The sequence below is a fragment of the Juglans regia genome, chromosome 7 (genome assembly GCF_001411555.2).
Source record: "Juglans regia cultivar Chandler chromosome 7, Walnut 2.0, whole genome shotgun sequence".
Classification (NCBI taxonomy): Eukaryota; Viridiplantae; Streptophyta; class Magnoliopsida; order Fagales; family Juglandaceae; genus Juglans; species Juglans regia.
The window spans coordinates 28,292,961-28,313,398 of record NC_049907.1 but is presented as its reverse complement, the minus strand read 5'-3'; the positions used below and the strand labels follow the sequence as shown (position 1 = coordinate 28,313,398).

The 20,438-nt window shown below is 36.8% G+C and overlaps 2 protein-coding genes across 2 annotated transcripts in view; both read left to right on the top strand.

The window, feature by feature from the left end:
- Positions 1-20,438, top strand: part of LOC108990281 — a 655,370-nt gene that overhangs the window by 364,767 nt on the left and 270,165 nt on the right. The window lies entirely within an intron of this gene.
- On the top strand, positions 6,257-8,443 carry LOC108989087 (ankyrin repeat-containing protein ITN1-like). The gene is made up of 3 exons (XM_035691901.1): positions 6,257-6,272; positions 6,391-6,818; positions 7,785-8,443. Exons 2-3 carry the CDS (start codon positions 6,411-6,413, stop codon positions 8,391-8,393), a joined length of 1,017 nt encoding a protein of 338 aa, XP_035547794.1. The 5' UTR covers positions 6,257-6,272; positions 6,391-6,410; the 3' UTR covers positions 8,394-8,443.

Here is a 20,438-nt window from a genome sequence, read left to right as displayed (position 1 = left end):
GTGAGGTATTTTGGGTGCAGACGATTTCTTCAGAGACCTGAAACAGACCAAAGTGAAGTGGCCAAAATATGAGATGCAGTTAAAAAGGGGAAGAGCTACAGTGGCAGGCTCTTGAACTACAAGGACGGTACCCATTTATGGAAAGTGGAATCTTTTTACTGTCACTCCAATCAAAGATGACCATGGGAGTTTCATCAAATTGGATTGCTTAAAATCGGATGAAATCCAGTCCACCCACGCAATGACTGACGGACTCTCTCTTTCTCCCATTCATTTTTTTTCTTCTACGTTCTTCTCCCCTGCAAGGCAAAAAGAAATACAGTATTTCATTTAATTACGTGGAGACTCCCCACCGGTTGCACAGGCCGGTTGCAAGAATCATTTTTCTTTTGACAAACACTTGGTATTGCTAAAAGAGGTGGAAGGACTTCAACCTCCACCAGATATGACTTACATAGGTCCTGTTTTGGGTTCACCTGCATGGGTTACCTCTTGGAGCAAGGAATGAGTATATTGGTGAGCTTATAGAAAGCAGGATCAATGAGGTCGTGGAAGTGGATTTTATGGCAAGGGAAATGGTATGGGGAGAATTTATGCGAGTAACAATAAAGGTGGATATAACAAAGCCCCTGCTCAGGGGGAACATGACAAATTTTGATTTGGGGACAACAAAATGGATTAGATTCTCATATGAGTGCCTTCCAAACTTCTGCTATTGCTGCAGTCGGTTGGGCCATGGGCATAAGGAATGTGAGTTGGGGAGGTCAGCACAGGGTAGAGACGAGAAATACGAGTTCCCCTATGGCATATGGATGAGAGCAGATGGCTATGGAACTAGAGGTGGGGAACGATGACGGAAAGTTTTTTCCAATAGGGAGGTAGTTCCAGTGGCTACTCTGGGGACTGTTACAAATGAAGATGGCAGTACGATAGATACGCCGATACAATCAACGTAGGAGGAAGGAGATGATGACATGGAGGGTTCCAAAATCGTGGGGAATATTCCTACAGAGGAGGGGCACCATTGGAATGCAGACGGATGAGGTGGTTACGGAATGCATGGAATGTGGGCACAAAAGGACAGAAGAAGTGGTGGTTACGAAATTCAGGCAAAAAGGAGTGGGATTGATGCAGAGAGATGAGTTGTCATTGCTAAAAAACAAATAGGCTGTAGTTGCGGGGAAGAGCCCAGGGACTGTGGTGAAGACTCTAGTAACACAAAGTAAGCCTGATGAAAAGGAAGCCTATAAGTAGAAACGTCTATCCCGTTTTAGCAACCCAACATTGACCCAGAATGCTGTTTTGGTTTAGAAAGTAACGGTAAAAAAAAAAGAAAAGAGATTGGTGAGACAGAAGGAGAAGAGAAAAGAGTTGCGAAGAAGAACCAGTCACATGGGAGGGTGGATGAAGATCGAAGAGAGGAAAATGAAGATATCGGCGCTGGCTAACGTTCAGCCCCACCAGGAGCCATGAAACTCCTCAGTTGGAATGCCAAGGGGCTTGGGAACCCATGTGGCATTCGATACTTTGAGACCTAGTCATGAAGGAAGGGCCCAATGTAGTTTTCTTACAAGAAACCAGACTAGAAGCTCGTGCTATGGAGAAATTTAAGTTTAAACTTGGTTTTATGAATTGCTTAGCTGTTGATTGTGAAGGAAGAAGTGGTGGAATTATACTATTGTGGAAAAAAGATATTAAGCTTACTATTTTGAGTTACTCTAGGAATCATATTGATGCCTGTATTAAAACTGAGGGGTCTCATAGAAATGGTGATGAGTGTTGGTTTATCACGGGTGTATATGGGCATCCTAATACAAAGTATAGGCATGTGATTTGGGATTTGATTAAATCTTTATACAGAATAGAGGGGGTAGTTTTTGGTGATTTTAACGAAACAGTTAGCCTCAATGAGAAAAGGGGTGGCAGGAGGAGGCTTGAAAAACAAATGGGGGAGTTTAGGGATATGATTAATCAATGTGCCTTAAGAGATTTAGGCTTTAAAGGGCCACAAATGGGGGCAATGTATCAGTGAAAGACTAGATTGTTTTCTGGCAAACACCCATCGATGTACCTATTTCCCACATGCTATTGTAACTCATTGTTTTGTGGCCTACTCTGATCACCTCCCTATTTGGTTAGAGTTAGAAGGGGGAGCTTTGCCAAGACCAAGACAGAGATTGTTTCAGTTTCAAGTCATGTGGGTAGGGGAAAAAGAGTGTGAAAAGATTATTAAAAATTCCTGGAAGAATGATGCTAAAGGGAATGATATGGAAAAGGTGATGGCTATGATTTCTAATTGCAGCCAAAAACTAGCAGTGTGGAATCGTGTGTCTTTTGGCAGGGTCTAGTATTAGTTAAGAAAAGCTAAGCAAAAACTTCAATATTTACAAGAGATTGGCTCCACCCATGGTGATAGAGAGGCACACTTATTAGCCAGAGCAGAAGTTCAAACTAGGCTAAAAAGGGAGGAGACCATGTGGAGACAATGTTCAAAAGCATTATGGTTAAAAGAGGGGGACCAGAATTCAAAATACTTCGACGCAAAAGCTTCTCATAGAAGGAGGAGAAATGGCAGCAAGAGATTAAAAGATGCTAATGGTGAATGGTAGGAAGGGGAGAAAAAAGCTAAGATCATTTTGGAGTATTTTCAGAACCTGTTCTCAGCTACTATGAGAGGGGTCTAATAGACTTCTTGGAATGTTTAGAGGGAAGGGTAACAATTTTGATGAATGAAGATTTGACTAGGCCCTATACTGAAAAGGAGGTTATTGATGCATTGAAAGAGATGAAACCCTAAAAGGCCCTAGGTCCTGATGGAATGGCACCAATTTTCTTTCAGAAATATTGGCATGTAGTTGGAAAAGCAATGATAGCAGCAGTCTTAAAAGCTTTACAAACTGGTGATTTCCCATCTGTCTAGAACCACACCTTTATTAATTTCATTCCAAAGAAGACAGTCACTGAAAATGTTGCTGATTTTAGACCATTAGCTTATGTAACGTGGTGTACAAGATGATCTCAAAGGTTATTACTAATAGATTGAAGAAAATACTACCTGATGTTGTGTCTGATTCACAGTGCTTTTGTGTTGGGGTGACTTATTACTAACAATGTCCTTGTAGCCTATGAATTGATTCATTATTTAAAGCATAAAATAGTAGGTAAGCAAGGGTATATGTCACTTAAACTCGATATGAGTAAAGCCTACAACCGTGTTGAGTGGAGCTTCTTAGAAACTATTATGAATGATCTGGGGTTTGAAAAGAAGTTTATTGATATGGTTATGAAGAGTGTTACTACTGTAAGTTTTTTTGTATTGATAAATGGTGAGCCAAAAGGACCTATTATCCCTAGTAGAGGTTTGAGGCAAGGAGACTCCATTTCTCCTTATTTATTTTTATTATGCACAGAAGGGGTGACTGCCTTACTACAAAAGGCTTAGAGAAACCAAGTGCTTAAGGGGATTAAGGTTTGTAGAAGGGCTTCTCAAGTTAACCATCTGCTGTTTGTAGATGACAGCGTAATTTTCTGCAAAGCAAATGTTGAAGAAAACAAAACTGCTCAAAGGATTCTTGATATCTATGAGAAGGCATCGGGTTAGAAGATAAACGAAGAGAAAACAACTATGGTTTTCTCAAATAATGTGTCAGATGCAGTAAAGGAGGAAATTCTGCAGTTGTGGGGGGTTACTGAGGTTGAACAATTTGAGAAGTACTTAGGCCTTCCTCCCATGGTAGGTCGATAAAAAACAAGGGCTTTTTCTGAGATAAAGCAGAAAGTTTGAAGTAAATTGCAAAACTGAAAGACCAACTTCTATCTCAAGGGGGCAAGGAAATTTTGATAAAAGTTGTGGCTCTCTCAATTCCAACTTACTCAATGAGCTGCTTCCTAGTACCTGGAACCTTACGTAAAGAGCTAGAATCCATGATGGCGAATTTTTGGTGGGGTCAAAAGAAGGATGAGAGGAGAATACATTGGCTTAGTTGGGGAAAAATGTGTGAACCAATAGCTAGAGGTGGGATGGGTTTCAAGAATTTGCAATCTTTTAACATGGCTCTTCTTGCCAAGTAGGGTTGGAGGATCCTACAGGCAGAAAGCTCATTGATCTATAGGATATACAAGGCAAAGTACTTTCCACATAGTACTTTTTTTTATTCTAGGTTGGGTCACAACCCTTCATTTACCTGGAAAGGGATATGGACAGCTAAGAAATGGTTATGGAAAGGATGTAGATGGAGCATTGGTTATAAAACTGCTAAGTTATGGTCTGAGAGTTAGGTTCCAGGGCATCCAAACCTTTTAGGGGGTGCTGGTGCAATAAGGACAGAGGAGGATATGGAGACAGTGGACAGTGTATTTGATAATATAGGGAATGCTAGTTCAAGATGGTGGAATGTAGAGAAGATTTGAGCCCTTTTCAATCCAAATGTAGCCTCTAATATTTTGAAAATTGTAATAGCCCCTGGAGATCAACCAGATAGGTGGGTATGGGTGCAGGAAAGGAGTGAAATGTTCAGTGTAAGAAGCTCTTACAAACTTATTAGAAGGCAGTTGCAAGAAAATTCAGGGCAATGCTCTTCAGCTAGCAGAGGGCAGTCTTTGTGGACGGCCCTGTGGAAGATGAAGATACCTCATAAGGTTAAGGTGTTTGCTTGGAGGGCGTGTAAAGCTGGGCTCCCAACTCTGTCAAATTTGAAGAAAAAGAATGTGCCAACAGAGGATGTATGTTGTTTCTACAAAATAGGTACTGAAACCCTTCCTCATGCTTTAGTTTACTGCACTCAGATTAAACATTACTGGTGTAATTTATTACCTATGGTGGGAGTGTTGGGTAGTGAATTGTCAGTTATGGATATGTCAACAAAGATCCATGAGGGTGGTAGGAATGATGATTTAGTTGTACTCTTTCTGGTAGCATGGGTTTTCTGGTTTAGGAGGAACATGTTGGTAAATGAGAAAATCTATATAGAGCCGAGACAAGTAACTGAACATGCTTTATCCTTGAAAAAAGAGTTTTCTGCAGTGCAATCTGTGCTGAGTAGTGAGTTAAAGAGTTCCTGCAGTTGAAAGCCTCTTGAATCTGGTTTTCTAAAATTAAATGTGGATGGGGCTATGTTTAGTGATTTACATAGAGCTGGTGTTGGGGTGGTGTTAAGAGATGATAAAGGAGATATCATTATGGCAGCTAGCAAGGTAGAAAATGAGGTGGCAGATCTTGAGGATATTGAACTCTTAGCTATTTTCAGAGGCCTTCAACTATGTGCTAATATGGGAATTCAAAAGATTATAATTGAAAGTGATTGCTTGATGTTGATTCAGGACCTTCAAAAGGAAGCTGGCTTGTCTTCTATGCATGGTATCTTGTTCTTGGAAACAAGGAAATTGTTATCTTTGTTTACTGAATATAAATTTTTGTATGTTGGTAGGTTAGGAAATAAGGTTGCTCATAGACTTGCTTGACATACTTGGAATGTTGAATCACTTTATATATGGTGAGATTGTTTTCCATATTTTCTCTCTCAAGCTATTTGGCTTGATAGATATCTGTAAAAAATTTTTATTATGAATGAGAATATTTTATTATAAAAAAAGAAATTACTCATTTCACCCTCACCCAGTTAATTCCACTCCACTGAGTTGCACTTCATTTTGCACCCTCACCCTCACCCAGCTATTTGGCTTGATGGCAATTAAGGCGAGGTGATGTGTCCCTACTAGGAACGACAAGGTCGAGAATTGGGGTGATGTCATCGATCAAAACAGAGAACATTAATAACGATAGGGATGTGTATTACGAACCAGTCAATGCAATGTGCAGTATTTTTAGTGCATGCAACAAGATAGGATGACGAGAAGTGTGGCCATAAAGATTGGGACAATGTGACATGTTGAAGATATTGATCTTGAAGAGGAAGCATGAAGTGTGGCTGACATTATCCACTTCATTAATTGGTCTTGAAAACTATATTAAAAAACAGTATCAGCAATTGTCATTTCTTAAGAATACCAAATTTGGAACACAATGATGAACTTAACTATAAGTTTATCTCAATATACCATGAAAGCAAATAAACTTAGTTACAAAATAAGGTTTCACAAATCTATTTTTTTATTACCTAAGTTGTGTGATGGGAATATGAGCAAATTTCATAGTATTTTAGAATAATATATTTGAACAATCTTCTAATGTGTGTATGTGATTAAATTTTGTTTCTACTTTGTAGTTCTAGCCCTATTGCGCCAACCATTTTCAAAAATCATTAAACTCTTGGGTACGTATGTAAAATTCTTTTGCCAAATTTATCTATTTTCTTTAATCTTTTTATCCCTTTTCTATGTATTAATGTTTCGTTTTATTAAATTATCAATTGTGATCGTTTGTTGACAAAGATATTGAGCATTTATATGAAATGAAGCTGGTCCATGAGCAATCCCGTCAACTTCTACATCATATGTGCAAAGAAATCTTAATTTCAGAGGTGGAAGGAAGGGTTAAAGGTTGCGTTTATCAAGCCATTTTCCGTTCAATCAAAGAAGGGGTTTTTGAGTTTGTTCACGATGTAGTGAAAGCGAATCCAGATCTTCTGTGGAGCAAAGATGGCAATTTAAGAAATATATTCTCGTATGCTGTCCTATGCCGCCAAGCTAAAATCTTTAGTCTTATATATGGACTAGATGCGAAGAACAACATCGCATATGATAGAGATAACTCTGGCAACAATATGTTACATATGGCAGGGATGCCACCAGTTTCCATTATGCTTAATCGCATACCAGGTGCAGCTTTACAAATGCAAAGAGAATTACAATGGTTTAAGGTCATCTTTCTCACTTTCTATATATATTTACGTGATATACTCTTCTTCATTACTGCAAGCCGTGGCTATTTTAGCACAACTGACACGAAATGTGATGAGGAAGAAAAATATATTATATTTATATATAGGAAAAGAAAACAACCGAACTTTAGGTGTAATAAGGCATCAATTTGTGAAATCACCACTTGTTCCTAAAGCTTAAACTGATGAAAAGAGGTAGATTTTATTATTTTATATCCTAACACTACCTCTCACTTGTAGGCTAAACTTTCCCTCAATGAGTAAACTCAACAAGTGGAATATTCAATTAAATGGGGTAGAGTGTAGAGTCAGGATTCAAACTCATGACATCTGTTCTGATTCTATGTGAAATCACCACTTGTCCTAAAAGTTTAAACTAATGAAAGAGGTAAATTTTATTATTTTATATCTCAACACAATTCAACCAAATGAGCAATCTCATTGAAATTCCTAGTTGGGTGAGTCCACGATTAATAATAGTCTTTGTGAGTTTGAAATTTGTATAAATCTAGGAGTTCCATCACACACAAATACACTCAATATTTTTGGTAAGTAGGATTAGGTGTTTCTTTTGTTTTGGGTTTCCATTTTCTCGGGTTTTGCAATGGGTTTGATTAGTTTGGGTTATGGTTCTAGCTTTCGGTTTTGTTGTGGAAATTAAAAGTACCAATCAATTATTAAAAACGTGAATGTACTGAAGTTCAAGTCCTATATATATATTCAATTAGAGTAATATATTCATATAACTATTTTATAATGTATTTTAATATCAGATTTTACAGAACTTTCTTCAATTTAAAAAAGAGTTATAAAAAAACTTGTAGGGATATCATTACTAATTTTATAAAAAAATCTTGAAGGGTTGTCCTTGGTTCTTGTCATTGATTGATATGTACTTCAATATATATTTTGGTAAACTATCTTTAATTTGTATTACATGTGTAGGAGGTTGAGAGTATTGTTCTTCCAAAGATCAAGAAAGTTGAAAACATAGATGGTATGACTCCACGAGAGTTGTTTACAAAAAACCACAAGGACTTGATGAAAGAGGGTGAGATATGGATGAAAGATACAGCAACTTCGTGCACAGTGGTAGCTGCTCTGATTCTTACTATCATGTTCGCTGCAGCCTTTACCGTTCCAGGAGGCAACAACCAAGACACAGGCTTGCCAATATTCTTCAATAAAAAATTGTTTAGGCTCTTTATAGTATCTGATGCCCTATCACTATTTTCCTCTGCATCTTCGGTATTGATGTTCATGGGAATCCTCACGTCACGTTATGCAGAAGGAGACTTCTTTAAATCCTTGCCCAAAAAGATGATAATAGGTCTTTCCACTCTTTTCTTCTCGATTGCAACCATGATGATAGCCTTTTCTGCAGGTCTTTTACTTATGCTAGGTGAAGAATCATCGATGGTTATTCCTGTCATATCTTTGGCTAGTATTCCTGTCACCCTCTTTGTGTTGATGCAATTCCCCCTTCTTGTAGACATGTATATTTCAACTTATGGACCCGGCATCTTCAATAGGAAAATGGAACAATGGTTGTAACTTATTCAATATGACCTAATGACGTTCAATTAACGATTGAGAAGGCTGCCAACATTTGTATATTTTTTTTTATATATATCCATCAAGGAGAGATTATTAATAAGTTAATTTTCGGTTGGATTGTGTTTCATACTTTGTAATTTTTTTTTCCTTAGACCTATTACATTTCATCATAATGTCATTAGAGCATAATATATTTTGGTATGCCTTTTAATTACTTAATTATTTATTTCTTTTTCTCCATTAAGATTCGCCCCTATAAACATTTTTAGGAATAGGCTAGCTCTCGTGCAATGTAGGGGTGGCTCAAAGGCAATGCAATTTATGCGACTGCCTATTGCCCCCCCAAATGCAAAAGCCTTCTTTTTGCAACTGAACAAAGTCCACATAAATCCATTATATATTCTTTTAGAAGAAACAATCCATAAAGGGCTAGTTTATTTTATACTTTGCTCAAAACAAATAAGGCCTTTGCAACTTAAAATTTAAAAAAGCCTTGTGTTGTATTAAATACACACATTCTTCTCGCTATTTCATCTATATTGCATAAGAGTTTAGCTAATGCTTGAGAGTATAATAAATGAGAAGGGACATATAGTATAAGGTGATACAATATGAATAATATTTTCTAGAATTCTTAAAGTATGGTTTGTAAAAAAGACTATATTTGATCTTAATAATCTTCTAAAACATGGTATATATTCTAATGTTTATGGTTTAAATGTACTCCAATTGAAGCATTGAAATGTATATTTTCTTCATTGCCTAAAGTAATAAATTTTATCTGATCAACTAAACATGTCACAAGAATGCTATAGAGTCGTAAATATTGATTTTAAATAAATTAAAAATATATTATGTTTAACATGATGTATATCATTATATTATAAAAATAGATCAAATGCCACGTTTTAAACTTTTGGCTTATGCCTCAATTTGTATTGAGTTGGCCTAGTGCTATGGAAAACTTTAAATTTGTACCTTCCCTTTATGATCTATTCAATCTACTATATTTGACATCATTAATTCCTATTTAACTTGAAAATTTTAGTTTTTATCTAAACATATAAAAATTCTCAAAAAAACATTTTCTTTTAAAATAAAAAAAGGAAAGAAAAAAAATGAGAATTAATAGAAGACCTTAGCCACCTTGGAGTGGCCTCAAAATCCACCCAAACATATTAACGCCAACACCAGTGATTTTCTCAGCAAACTTGATTGAAAATTCTCAACTTAGTGAAAATCCATATAATATACCTATTCAAATTAGGGTTGTAATCTAAATGAGTTCCAACAAATAGTAGGCAGATTATAATCATGAGGATTCAAACAATTACAACAATAGTATTAGGAACAGAGTTTTTTCTTACCCTTCTAAATATCTATGATATTCTCATTAATAAATAAAAGGTAATACTATTAAAATAATGTTTACATAATTATTCAAGTTTATATGAGTCGAGTAGAACTATATAGAAGTTCTATCATTATAATAGATTATATTTTCAAGAGTTTCAATATTTTTTTTTTAAATAACAAGAGTCAAGCGTACACATCATTTATCTTCAAAAACTTCTACGCATGCATCTGAAACATTTATCACTTTCCAAACTATGTGAAAGTTTGGCTGGGAAGATTGTTATTGTGGTGTTTATGGTTATTTATGGTTAAATGATCATGTTTTATTCGAATGACAACAATAGCTTATATAGTTCATATACACAACTAATTATGATACGTATCTATTTACAAACTTTATATCAATAAGTTCGTATGGAATGGTGTGCGGTATCTCCTAATGAGAATGAAGAAATCTTTATCCCGGTCATCATTCTAAGGCTAATCACTCCCCTTGCCCCCCGACCGGTCTACATCTTTGGCCATAGACTTGACTGAGCCAGTAGATGATGAAGATGTGCCTACATTTGGTGCATCCTTAGCCTGAGCATCCACTGTAGTCGATGCCTCAGATACGTGACGGATCCCGAGTAGCTCAGAGATGACATACGCCGATATCTCGAACTGAACACTACGTACAGTTATGGTATGAGTAGCTGCATCTTGAGGCGTCGTCGACATCTCCATGCAAAACTTGTAGACCAAGGAGGGGTATATCCTTCCCTTCAGTGCGCAGATGTTGGTCCAACCTCTGGAAATTAAGACGGACCTCATCCAGACCCCATTTCTATGGGACATGTGTCCTGTGTTAAAAGTTCCTTCATCTCAGCCTGCAATAGATAATAAAAAATACACATTCTTCATCTTATAAATCCATTAAAATTAAAAATAATAAATTGAAAATAAACATAGCACTTTCTTCCTCGTCTCATCATTGTAGTGGGTGCCATCCTTTCTCTTATGGGTCGTGACAAACAACTGGGCTCAACCTGGCAATGTCCCAATTGATTTTTGCTGCGTCCAATATTCTAGATTAAACACATTATTGAAAGCAAATAACTAACAAATATTGAACAGTAAATAATACTAATTAGATAAATACTGCATCATTGGCATATCTTGAATAATCTTTTGATCCTCCGCTGTGGACAACCACCTCCTTCTTACAACACTCCTTATTTTTATTACATTTTGACTACAACATTATAAAAATTATGAGAATTATGATTAAAATAACTAGTTGGTTGACTTTCTAAATCTATAAGAGAAATACACGCGTTGTTACCATATATTCTGGATCAAACCAAAGATTGACCAACTTTGGTGGTTGCGATAAGTCCACCATATTGGGATATGCCCTTGCCACCACTTGTGCTGCAGAGGTGTCTTTTCCATGAAGTAACTTTTTCTTCAATTTGTGCTTGTAGTCTTTCAATTTCTTCCCCAGGTTCTTCAATATCCATTTTTTTAATGCATCAATTTATCAACAGGAACTTTAAACTCACCCTACAATCAAAATAAATTTACACAAGTAAATGTCTTGCTTTTTAACAAAATTTTCAAAATATACCTATTTAATTAATAATATTGGTTTAATACAAGTTCTATACCATTATGAGACCCCACACTTCCTCCTTTATGGTTTTAGGCACCGCCTCCAATCCCTATAAATTATTGGAACCAACTTATTAGTTCTCGCTATCAGGCCACCAAACCTTTCACCTTTGAGTTTAGCTTTTTGATGGGTTGACCAAGATTATTGAGCTCCATATCAATTCGCTCCCCTTCTGGAAGGTGCCAAATGTCATTAATCGAGTGCAATGGTCTCTTTACTCTACCTCCATTACTATATGCAAAAATAGATTTAGTGACATTGTTACTATTTTGTAAATGTGCATTCATAGTGAAATAAATAAGAAGTAAGAAAAATAAAAACATACCAACAATGAAAACAAAACGATTTCCAATGTCGGAACAAAAGTTGACATTTTCTGCTTCCGAATGTGGTTCTATTGGTACAGATGTGCATGGTTGGGTCTCTCTGCTGATCTCTGTATGCATGGATAGTTGGCCTCCCATTTGTATCAATGTAGAAAGGTGGGTCCCTTTCTAAGAAGATAATGATGACTGGGAAGGACAATCTATAGAAGGTGATGACTCCACCATCCTATCAACAGAAGGGGGTGGCCCATCAATAGAGGGTAATGAATGTTCCACCCTATCAAGGGATGGGTATGATTGCGTCTCACTATAGACAACTGGTATTGAAGTAGATTGTCTTTGCAAGTGTGGTCTGATAGTCTTTACCTCCTTTTTTGGATCCATTGTACCCATACAAAAAAAAGTTTACATATATGCAAATCAATAGAAATAATAATATTTGGAGCATGATATGAGATAGAAGTAAAGTTATAAGAGATATCATGTTAAAAAGTCTAAATATATATTTCTTACTCAACACCATTGAGGAATTTCGATCGTCATTCCATCTATGTCATTTAGCATCCACATATCGTCAATAGCAAGTTCAATAGCTTCATCGTTGGAAGTGCTACAATGTTCGTTGACTAAATATTCATCCTCATTGTCGTCAATCAATTCATCTTCACAAGTGTCATACACGTCTCTTGGTTTTGTCTTAACGACAACAACTCAATTTGGGCATCTTTCATCTGCCACATAATATACTTGAGATACTTGGGAAGGTAAAACAAATGGATCATCAGTTATCCGATTACCAGTGTGTACTAGATGAGAAACATTTACAAGACTAAAGCCAAACTCGTCCTCCTTGAAACTTTTACCCCTATTAATGTTTGCCCAATTACATTTGAACGACGATCATAATTAATAACCTCAATTATGCATGTTAATTGGCCATACCAAGAAGGGCCATCTTCAACACACACATTAACACCAAGACTTAGAGTTTTTTTCCCATTTTCCTGATTCTTAGTGCAATATTTTGTGTCATTGATGACAATTCACTTAAATTATTTGGCAACTTGCTTGAGACTCTTAGAATGCATTACGACTTTATTGCCCAATTCACTTATTATATTGTCATCCATTTTCATTACCTAAAAGGTTGGATTATTAGCATTGATTAAAATGTAGAAAACTAGAGAGGCATAACGAATTATGTGATATAATATTAAATGGGGTGTAAATAGTACATAGTCTTGAAACCAATTACAAAATTGGTCTTGGTGCCTCTTCTGTAGTTTGTCATTTAATAAATGCCTCTCGTTAATTGTATTCCTCAATATTTCCAAGTGCATCCTATTTATGTTCACGACATCACAAATGTCTGTTATAATTACACAAATATAAATGAAATATAATTTAATTCATACGTATTAAACATTGCAACTCACATGCGGAATGGAGTGAAATCATTAGAGTTGAAGATAAAATAGCGATATGCTTGAGTCCATGACATAAAATCGAGGTGAACGTCAAGAACTTTCTCTTTAGAATCATCCAGGTTTCTAGTTGGTCTATTGAAAACCATTTGAGCGGATTTTAAATAACGAGAACAAAAAGTCAATAATTCCTCCGGTAAATATCCTTCAGCAATGGAACCTTTTGGCGCAGCTTTGCTAGGCACATGAAACTTAAGTCGGTGTAGGTACCTACCACAAAAATCATGAGATGACTTTTATATTTTTTTAAAAAATATATTTTTGGTTTAATAGATTTATGTGTTTTTAATTCAATAACTATAGTATACCTTTCAACGGGATACATCCATCAATAATGAATGGGTCCTCCAACTTTACATTTTGCAATTAAATGTATAATCAAGTGCATTATAACCGTGAAAAATGATGGTGAAAATATCATTTCTAATTGGCACAATATGTAGGGTATTCTAGATTCCAGTCGGTCCAAATCTTCAAGCTGCATTGTTTTCGAACAAATTCCCTTAAAGAATCTAGATAGCTCAATTAAGGGTTCTATTACCTGCTTAGGTAATGACCCACGTAATGCAATGATAGGAGCCATTGCTTCGGTATATGGCTATCATGACTCTTCATGCCCACTATAGTATGGTGTTGAAGCTTGACACAATGTGAAACATTTGAAGAATAACCATCTGGTACTTACAGGCTTTATAACCTTCAACAAGTCTTCTTTCTCTTTGTTACTCATTGTGAAAATAGCCAGAGGCAAATATGTCTTGTTTGTAGTTGTGATAACCAGATGAAGTTATGGTCTCAAACCCATCTCTTCTAAGTCAAGGCATGTCTGTATGCCATCTTTTGATTTTGTATCAATATTTAACAGTGTGCCAACAATATTATCTACCAAATTTTTTTCAATATACATTACATCAAGATTATGATGCAATAAATTATCTTTCTTGTAAGCCAAATTAAAGAAAATACTACATTTCTTCCATAAGTATTCCTTAACATTAGTGGATCCCACAACTCTATTTCTTTTACGATTTGTTCTATCATTGCACCATTCATCATCTAATTGTTCCAAAATTTCATCAGGTGTTGGCATAATAGATGGAGGATCAATTTCTTGTGTACCATCAAATGTTCTTACCATCATTCTCCACCTATGATTTCTTGGCAAGAATGGTCTATGCCCCATATAGGAAATTTTTTTCCATGTTTCAGACATCTAGATCGTGTATTACTCATACAACAAGGACATGCTAAACGACCTTTCGTACTCCATCTAGACAAATCACCATATGTAGAAAAAAAATTTATCGTCCACATTAAAGCTGCCGCATTGTAAATATCTCTCTAGAGCAAACATCATAGGTTGGTGCTCCAACCTCTCATAATTCTTTTAATTATGATATTGGAGGCTCTTAAGTATACATCTATATTCATTGAAGGTGATGATGGTCCCAGTATAATCAACGATAACATAAAAGTTGATCGTTTCATGCACATCCACGGAGGTAAATTGTAAGGTACCAACATAACCGGCCAGGTACTATAGGAAATGCTCATGTTACCAAAAGGATTAAAGCCATCTATAGATAAACGAAGCCTAACATTGCGAGGGTCAGAGACAAACTCATCATGCTGTGAATCAAATGTCTTCCTAGCCAAACCATCTGCTGGATGCCTTCATACCCCATCATTTGTGCGGCTTATAGTATGCCATTTCATTTGTAAAGAAGTTTTTGCTGACATAAATAGCCTTTGCAACCTTGGATTAACGGAAACGATCGTAATATTTTCGCTGGACTTCTTTTACCTTTTTTAAACCTTTCATCCATAGGTTCTTTTTGCTTCCACTTTGATGCTCCGCATACCACTCATGTTTCCAAATTCTCATTGTCCTTCCAAAATAATATACAACCATTAGGACATACTAAGATCTTCTCGTATCCAAGCCCTAACTCATTCATGTACTTCTTCTCCTCGTATGTATTTTTAGGCAACGATGCTCCTAGTGGGAGCAACTCATTCACAAATCCAAGCAGTTCTGTAAATATGCTATTACTCAATTCACCTAAACACTTCATATTCCAGAGACGTGCAATAACACTAAACTTAGAATGTTTTGTGCACCCTTCAGATAATGGCTCAAAAGCCTCTTTCAACATATTGTAAAATTTATTAACTCTCTAGCTAGAACCTTGTCGATTTTCATATTGCACTCCAACTTCTCCAACTTTCACACCTATTTTAGGCCCACCTTCAACTATTTCAGGATCAAACATAAGAAAAACATTGTGTAACATAGTTGTCATTCCATTGGAGCCTTAATTTATTTGCTCATTATTGTTTTGGGCATTAGTAGCGTGGTAAGATGTCTGTCATTTTCTCTCCCCATGAGCATGCCAAATGGGATAACCTCTAGAAATTCCATACCTAATCAAATAATCATATACTATGTTGGGCATGAACATCATACGCAATCCACATTTTCTACATGGGCAACAAATCGATGAATCTGTAAGACAATTCTCACATGCAAACTTCAAAAACTCTTTGACACCATTGACATACTCTTTTATATGTTGAGGTTTCTTATCCAACTTTTGTCTATAGCTTAACTATATTTGAAATATGTAAACAGAACTGAATGAGAATGCAAGATCATCAATAACTTAAAACATAGTATGGAAAATAATATTGAATGATAACTAAATGAGAATGCAAGATCAGTAATATTATGTAAAATCTAAATTTGTCTCGAAGAATTGGTATTTTTATTTTATCTCATGATGATATATTATAATTGATATAATATCACATAATTGACATTTTTATTTCAAGTGCAATACCATTTTGTGGATATTTATAATATTTTAAGAAATGGAAAACGATATTTAAGACTAGATTAACATGGTAACGAAGAAGACAGACATGAACCTTGTACGCAATACCATTTTTGTGGATATTTATAATCTTTTAAGAAATGATTTTCTTTTGTAAATTAAGTAAAGCAAAATCTAGAGTATTGTGTAGTGCATACCACAAACACACACAATCAGTGAATTGTGACTACGTTTCCAATGAGTGAACAATAAATTATGAATACGTTTCCAAAGGTTTTCTTCTATACGAAATACCATTTTTAATTTTTTTGCTAAACGTTTCCAATGAGTGAACCACGGATACGAAAAGCCACCTAAATATTTGTCTCCAGTTCACAAACGCCAGTATCAAATGCATGATGCATGTTAGCTACTTTGACAAGGACTTTCTTGTTGTTGACTAAATCGAATAACATCACCGATCGATTGAAGGTGAAAATCAATCATACGGCAGGATCGGGCTTGCTTGATCAGTACCATGATTTATAGAGATCAATATGAGATTGAAGGTGACTAAATCGAACATGCCGGCATTAATGGTGAAGAGTAAATATATAGATATTAGATTAAATAGTACTAGAGAGGAAAAAAATGAGTTAGAGAGTCTTTATGTATGAGGGTGTTTGATGGTGGAGAGTTGTTCTCCAGGGCCCTCTATTGCAGCTGCCAGAGGCAGCGTGGGCCGTGGCTCTCGGTTTGCACTACCTTGGAGTGCTCTGTTTTAAGGGTCCAAAATAGAGGATTTTCAATTGATTGGTGGAGGTCGTGACAGAGGAATGTGGTGGCTGTAGTCATTGCATGTGTGGAGGTCGTGAGATTTAAGGGAGGAAGGTTGGTGGGGACATTGCTGTGTGGAGGAGGAGAAGTGATCAGGGGTGATGTGTGGAGGCATTGTTGTGTGGGAATGTAATGCACGATCTATGTGTGGTGAAAACGGCAACCCTAGCTATGTTAATGGAGAAGATTAAACGGCATGATATTCAACCCTAGTCCCCTTAGTCCCACTCTAACTTCTGTTGTCACCAATAATAATTTGCAAAAGTTTTGCTTACTAACAGTTCATGAGTAAGGCTTATGACAGGGTGGAGTGGGGTTTTCTTAGAGCTGTGTTAAACAGATTGGTGTTCAGTTCTCAATGGATTGATATCATGATGAAGTGCATTGGAACAGTCTCATATTCTATCTTGATTAATGGAGTCCCTCAAGAGGATTTTCAACCAACTCGAGGCATACGTCAAGGTGGCCCCCTTTCACCCTATCTATTTATTCTTTGTGTTGAGGCTCTTAGTAATTTGATTGGAAAAGTTGAGGAAAGTGGTCTGATCCATGGGGAGCCTGTGGCTAGGGTTAGCTTAGGATCTCTCATCTTTTCTTTGCGGATGATAGCATTATATTTTGTAAAGACAGTGCAGTGGGATGTGGGAGGTTGTTTGGATTACTTAGAATCTATGAGGAGGCTTCTGGCTAGAGGCTTAATCTTGACAAAACCTATATTATTTTTAGTAAGAATGCCTCAAAAGTAACTCAGGATTACATACTTTCCATTGCTGGCAGCTACAGCTCGACACCAAACTTTCAAGTGTATTCTGTATAAAATCATATTGAGGCTCAACAATTATAAAGTTAAAACCTTAACACATGCAAGAAAGGAGATTTACATTAAAGCTGTTGTGCAAGCACTGCCAACTTACACTATGAGTGTGTTTAAATTGCCTATTTCTTTATTGAGAGCAATCAACAATGTTATACAGAATTTTTGATGGGGGATGTAGCAAAAGGAACACAAAATCCACTGGGTTTCATGCAATATGATGGGTAAGGCCAAATCTAAAGGGGGAATGGGGTTTAGGGACCTCAAATGTTTTAACAAAGCCATGCTTGCAGAACAATGCTGGAGAATTATTCAACAACCAGATTCTCTAGCAACTAAGGTGTTGAATGCCAAGTATTTTAGTGCTACAGACTTTCAAGTAGCTAAGCTAGGCTCTAGGCCATCTTATATTTGGAGGAGTTTCCTTGCAGCTAGGCCACTCATTGTAGAAGGTTCTTACAGGAGAGTTGGAACAGGAAGGGACATTAAGATATGGACAGACAAATGGTTGAACCACTCTAATCCATTGAAGATTTTCAATCCAGTCAAGGTATTAGATAGTAAGGCCACAAGCAGAGTTGATTGATCCTATATCAAAGCAGTGGAGGAGGGATTTGATTCAAGAAATATTTGAGAAGAGGAAGCCGAAACCATTCTAAGGACTCCTATTAGCACACTGAACAGTAGGGACAAGTTAATTTGGAAGGGCTCTAAATTAGGTTGTTTTTTTTGTCAAGAGTGCATATCACCTAGTAAAGAACTTGGCAATAGAAGTTGGCAGTAGATATGGCAACTTAAAGTCAGCCCAGGGGATAAAGTTTTTATGTGGAGGGCCTACCTTGAATCTCTCCCTACTCAATTCAATTTGCTCAAAAAGAGGATGGTTGATAATCCTTTTTGTCCGATATGTAGTATGGAAGAGGAAACTGTTGTTCATGCTTTATGGAGATATGAGTCTGCAAGGGATGTGTGGAGTCAGTGTTTTAAGAGGTTACAGAAATGTATCATGCCACAGAAATCTATGTTGCAGTTTGTTGAAGCCCTAACAGATTCAATGGAAAAGAATGTTGTGCAAGAATTTGTGGTAGTGGCTAAGAAGATTTGGTGGAGAAGGAACATATTTGTCTTTCACAATGAATTCCCTCACCCAAACTCCCTTGTCAAGGAAGCTAATCACATGTTAGATATGCTAGTTGAAGAAGCAAGGAAGAATAACTGTTGACTCAAGTCAGAGTGTACATCAGCAGAAGCCTGGTCTTCACCTGGAACAAATTGGTTTAAAATAAATTGGGATGGGGCTATTGACAAGATCAAATGATTGATTGTAGTTGATGTCTGTGTAAGGGACATCATTGATCAGATTATGGCAACCATGAGGCTTAGAAAACACCTTTTTCTTGATCCTTTACTAGCTGAGGCCTTTGGAGCTTTACAAGCAATCAAGTTTGGCATTGACCTGGGTCTTAGGCAGATCCTTGTTGAGGGAGACTCCATGCAGGTGACAAATGCTATTAAGGAGAATTCTGAGCCATGGAGCAGTGCAGGTATGTATGTGAATGAGGCAAGATTTCTACTAAAAAACTTCGCCAAGTGAGATGTTTCTCATGTTGGGAGAAAAGGTAACAAAATGGCTCACTTGTTGGCAAAAAATGCTCTTTCCATTTCAGACGTAATTGTAACAATGGAGGAGTTCCCTTCTTGTATTTCATCTCTATTATAATGGAATGTGATTAGAGTTTTCTCATAAAAAAAAAAAAAGAAATGAAAAGAAGAAAGAATGACATCCAAAAACACAAACACAGAAAAATATACACATTTCACAATAAAAGGGAAAAATGAGATCTTTGAGCAATACCAAATTTTTATCCAAACCAATTTTCTTCTTAATAATCCCAAAAAACCACACTCATAAATTCATATATCCATTTTTAAAGCATCCATTTAATACAACATGCACCACTGTCGCCCCTAGGGACCATTTGCACACCCTGACTCCCTTCATCACACCACGGGTAACAACCGTTTATGTGACTTCATATCGAGCGATGCCCAGCTCCTCGCCCTATGCGTACGTGATCGAGCATTCTCAAGCCTCCACCAGTAGAGCTACCACAGAGTCGAAACGAGAAAGTTATCGTCTCGTCCTAGCCCGTTGTCATTCAACGACAACCCAGGGGATGTCACTCAGTTTTACATGCTCCTGAGTGACCAGAGGAGCTCTACCGAGATAATGCCCCATGTCAGCTTGGGGTCTTGATCCACATAAAGTCCATAAAATCATTTTATTTACACATGCACCATGGTCTCCCCGAGGGACCTTGCACACACCCTGGCTCACTTCGTCACACCATGAGTAAAGACCGTGCATATGACTTCGTAACGAGCGATGCCCAACTATGCAACCAATGCGTACGTGACCAAGCATCCTCTGGCCTCTACCAGCAAAAAAGCAATGGAGTCGGCACAAAAGCGTTACCGTCTCTTCCAAACCCATTGTCGCCTGGCAACATCCCAGGAGATGTCACTCAATTTTACACGCTCCTAGGTGACTAGAGGAGCTCCACCAAGATAATACCCCATCTTGGCTTGGGGTCATGGTCCGCACCCACCCACAAAATACATTTTAATAAATAACACTAAGAACTCAGTTTTCCAGTTTCACAGCACAACCTGAGAATATAGCACAATTTATAAGTTAATCCCAACAAAAACATGGATCAGAGCAGAGTTAATACAATAAAGGTAAATAATAATAATT

Bases quoted from the DNA above. Each gene is read 5' to 3' on its own strand.
- LOC108989087 (XM_035691901.1), top strand. From the start codon at position 6,411: ATGAAGCTGGTCCATGAGCAATCCCGTCAACTTCTACATCATATGTGC. The intron at 6,819-7,784 runs GTCATCTTTCTC...TTACATGTGTAG, and splicing joins GAGAATTACAATGGTTTAAG to GAGGTTGAGAGTATTGTTCT.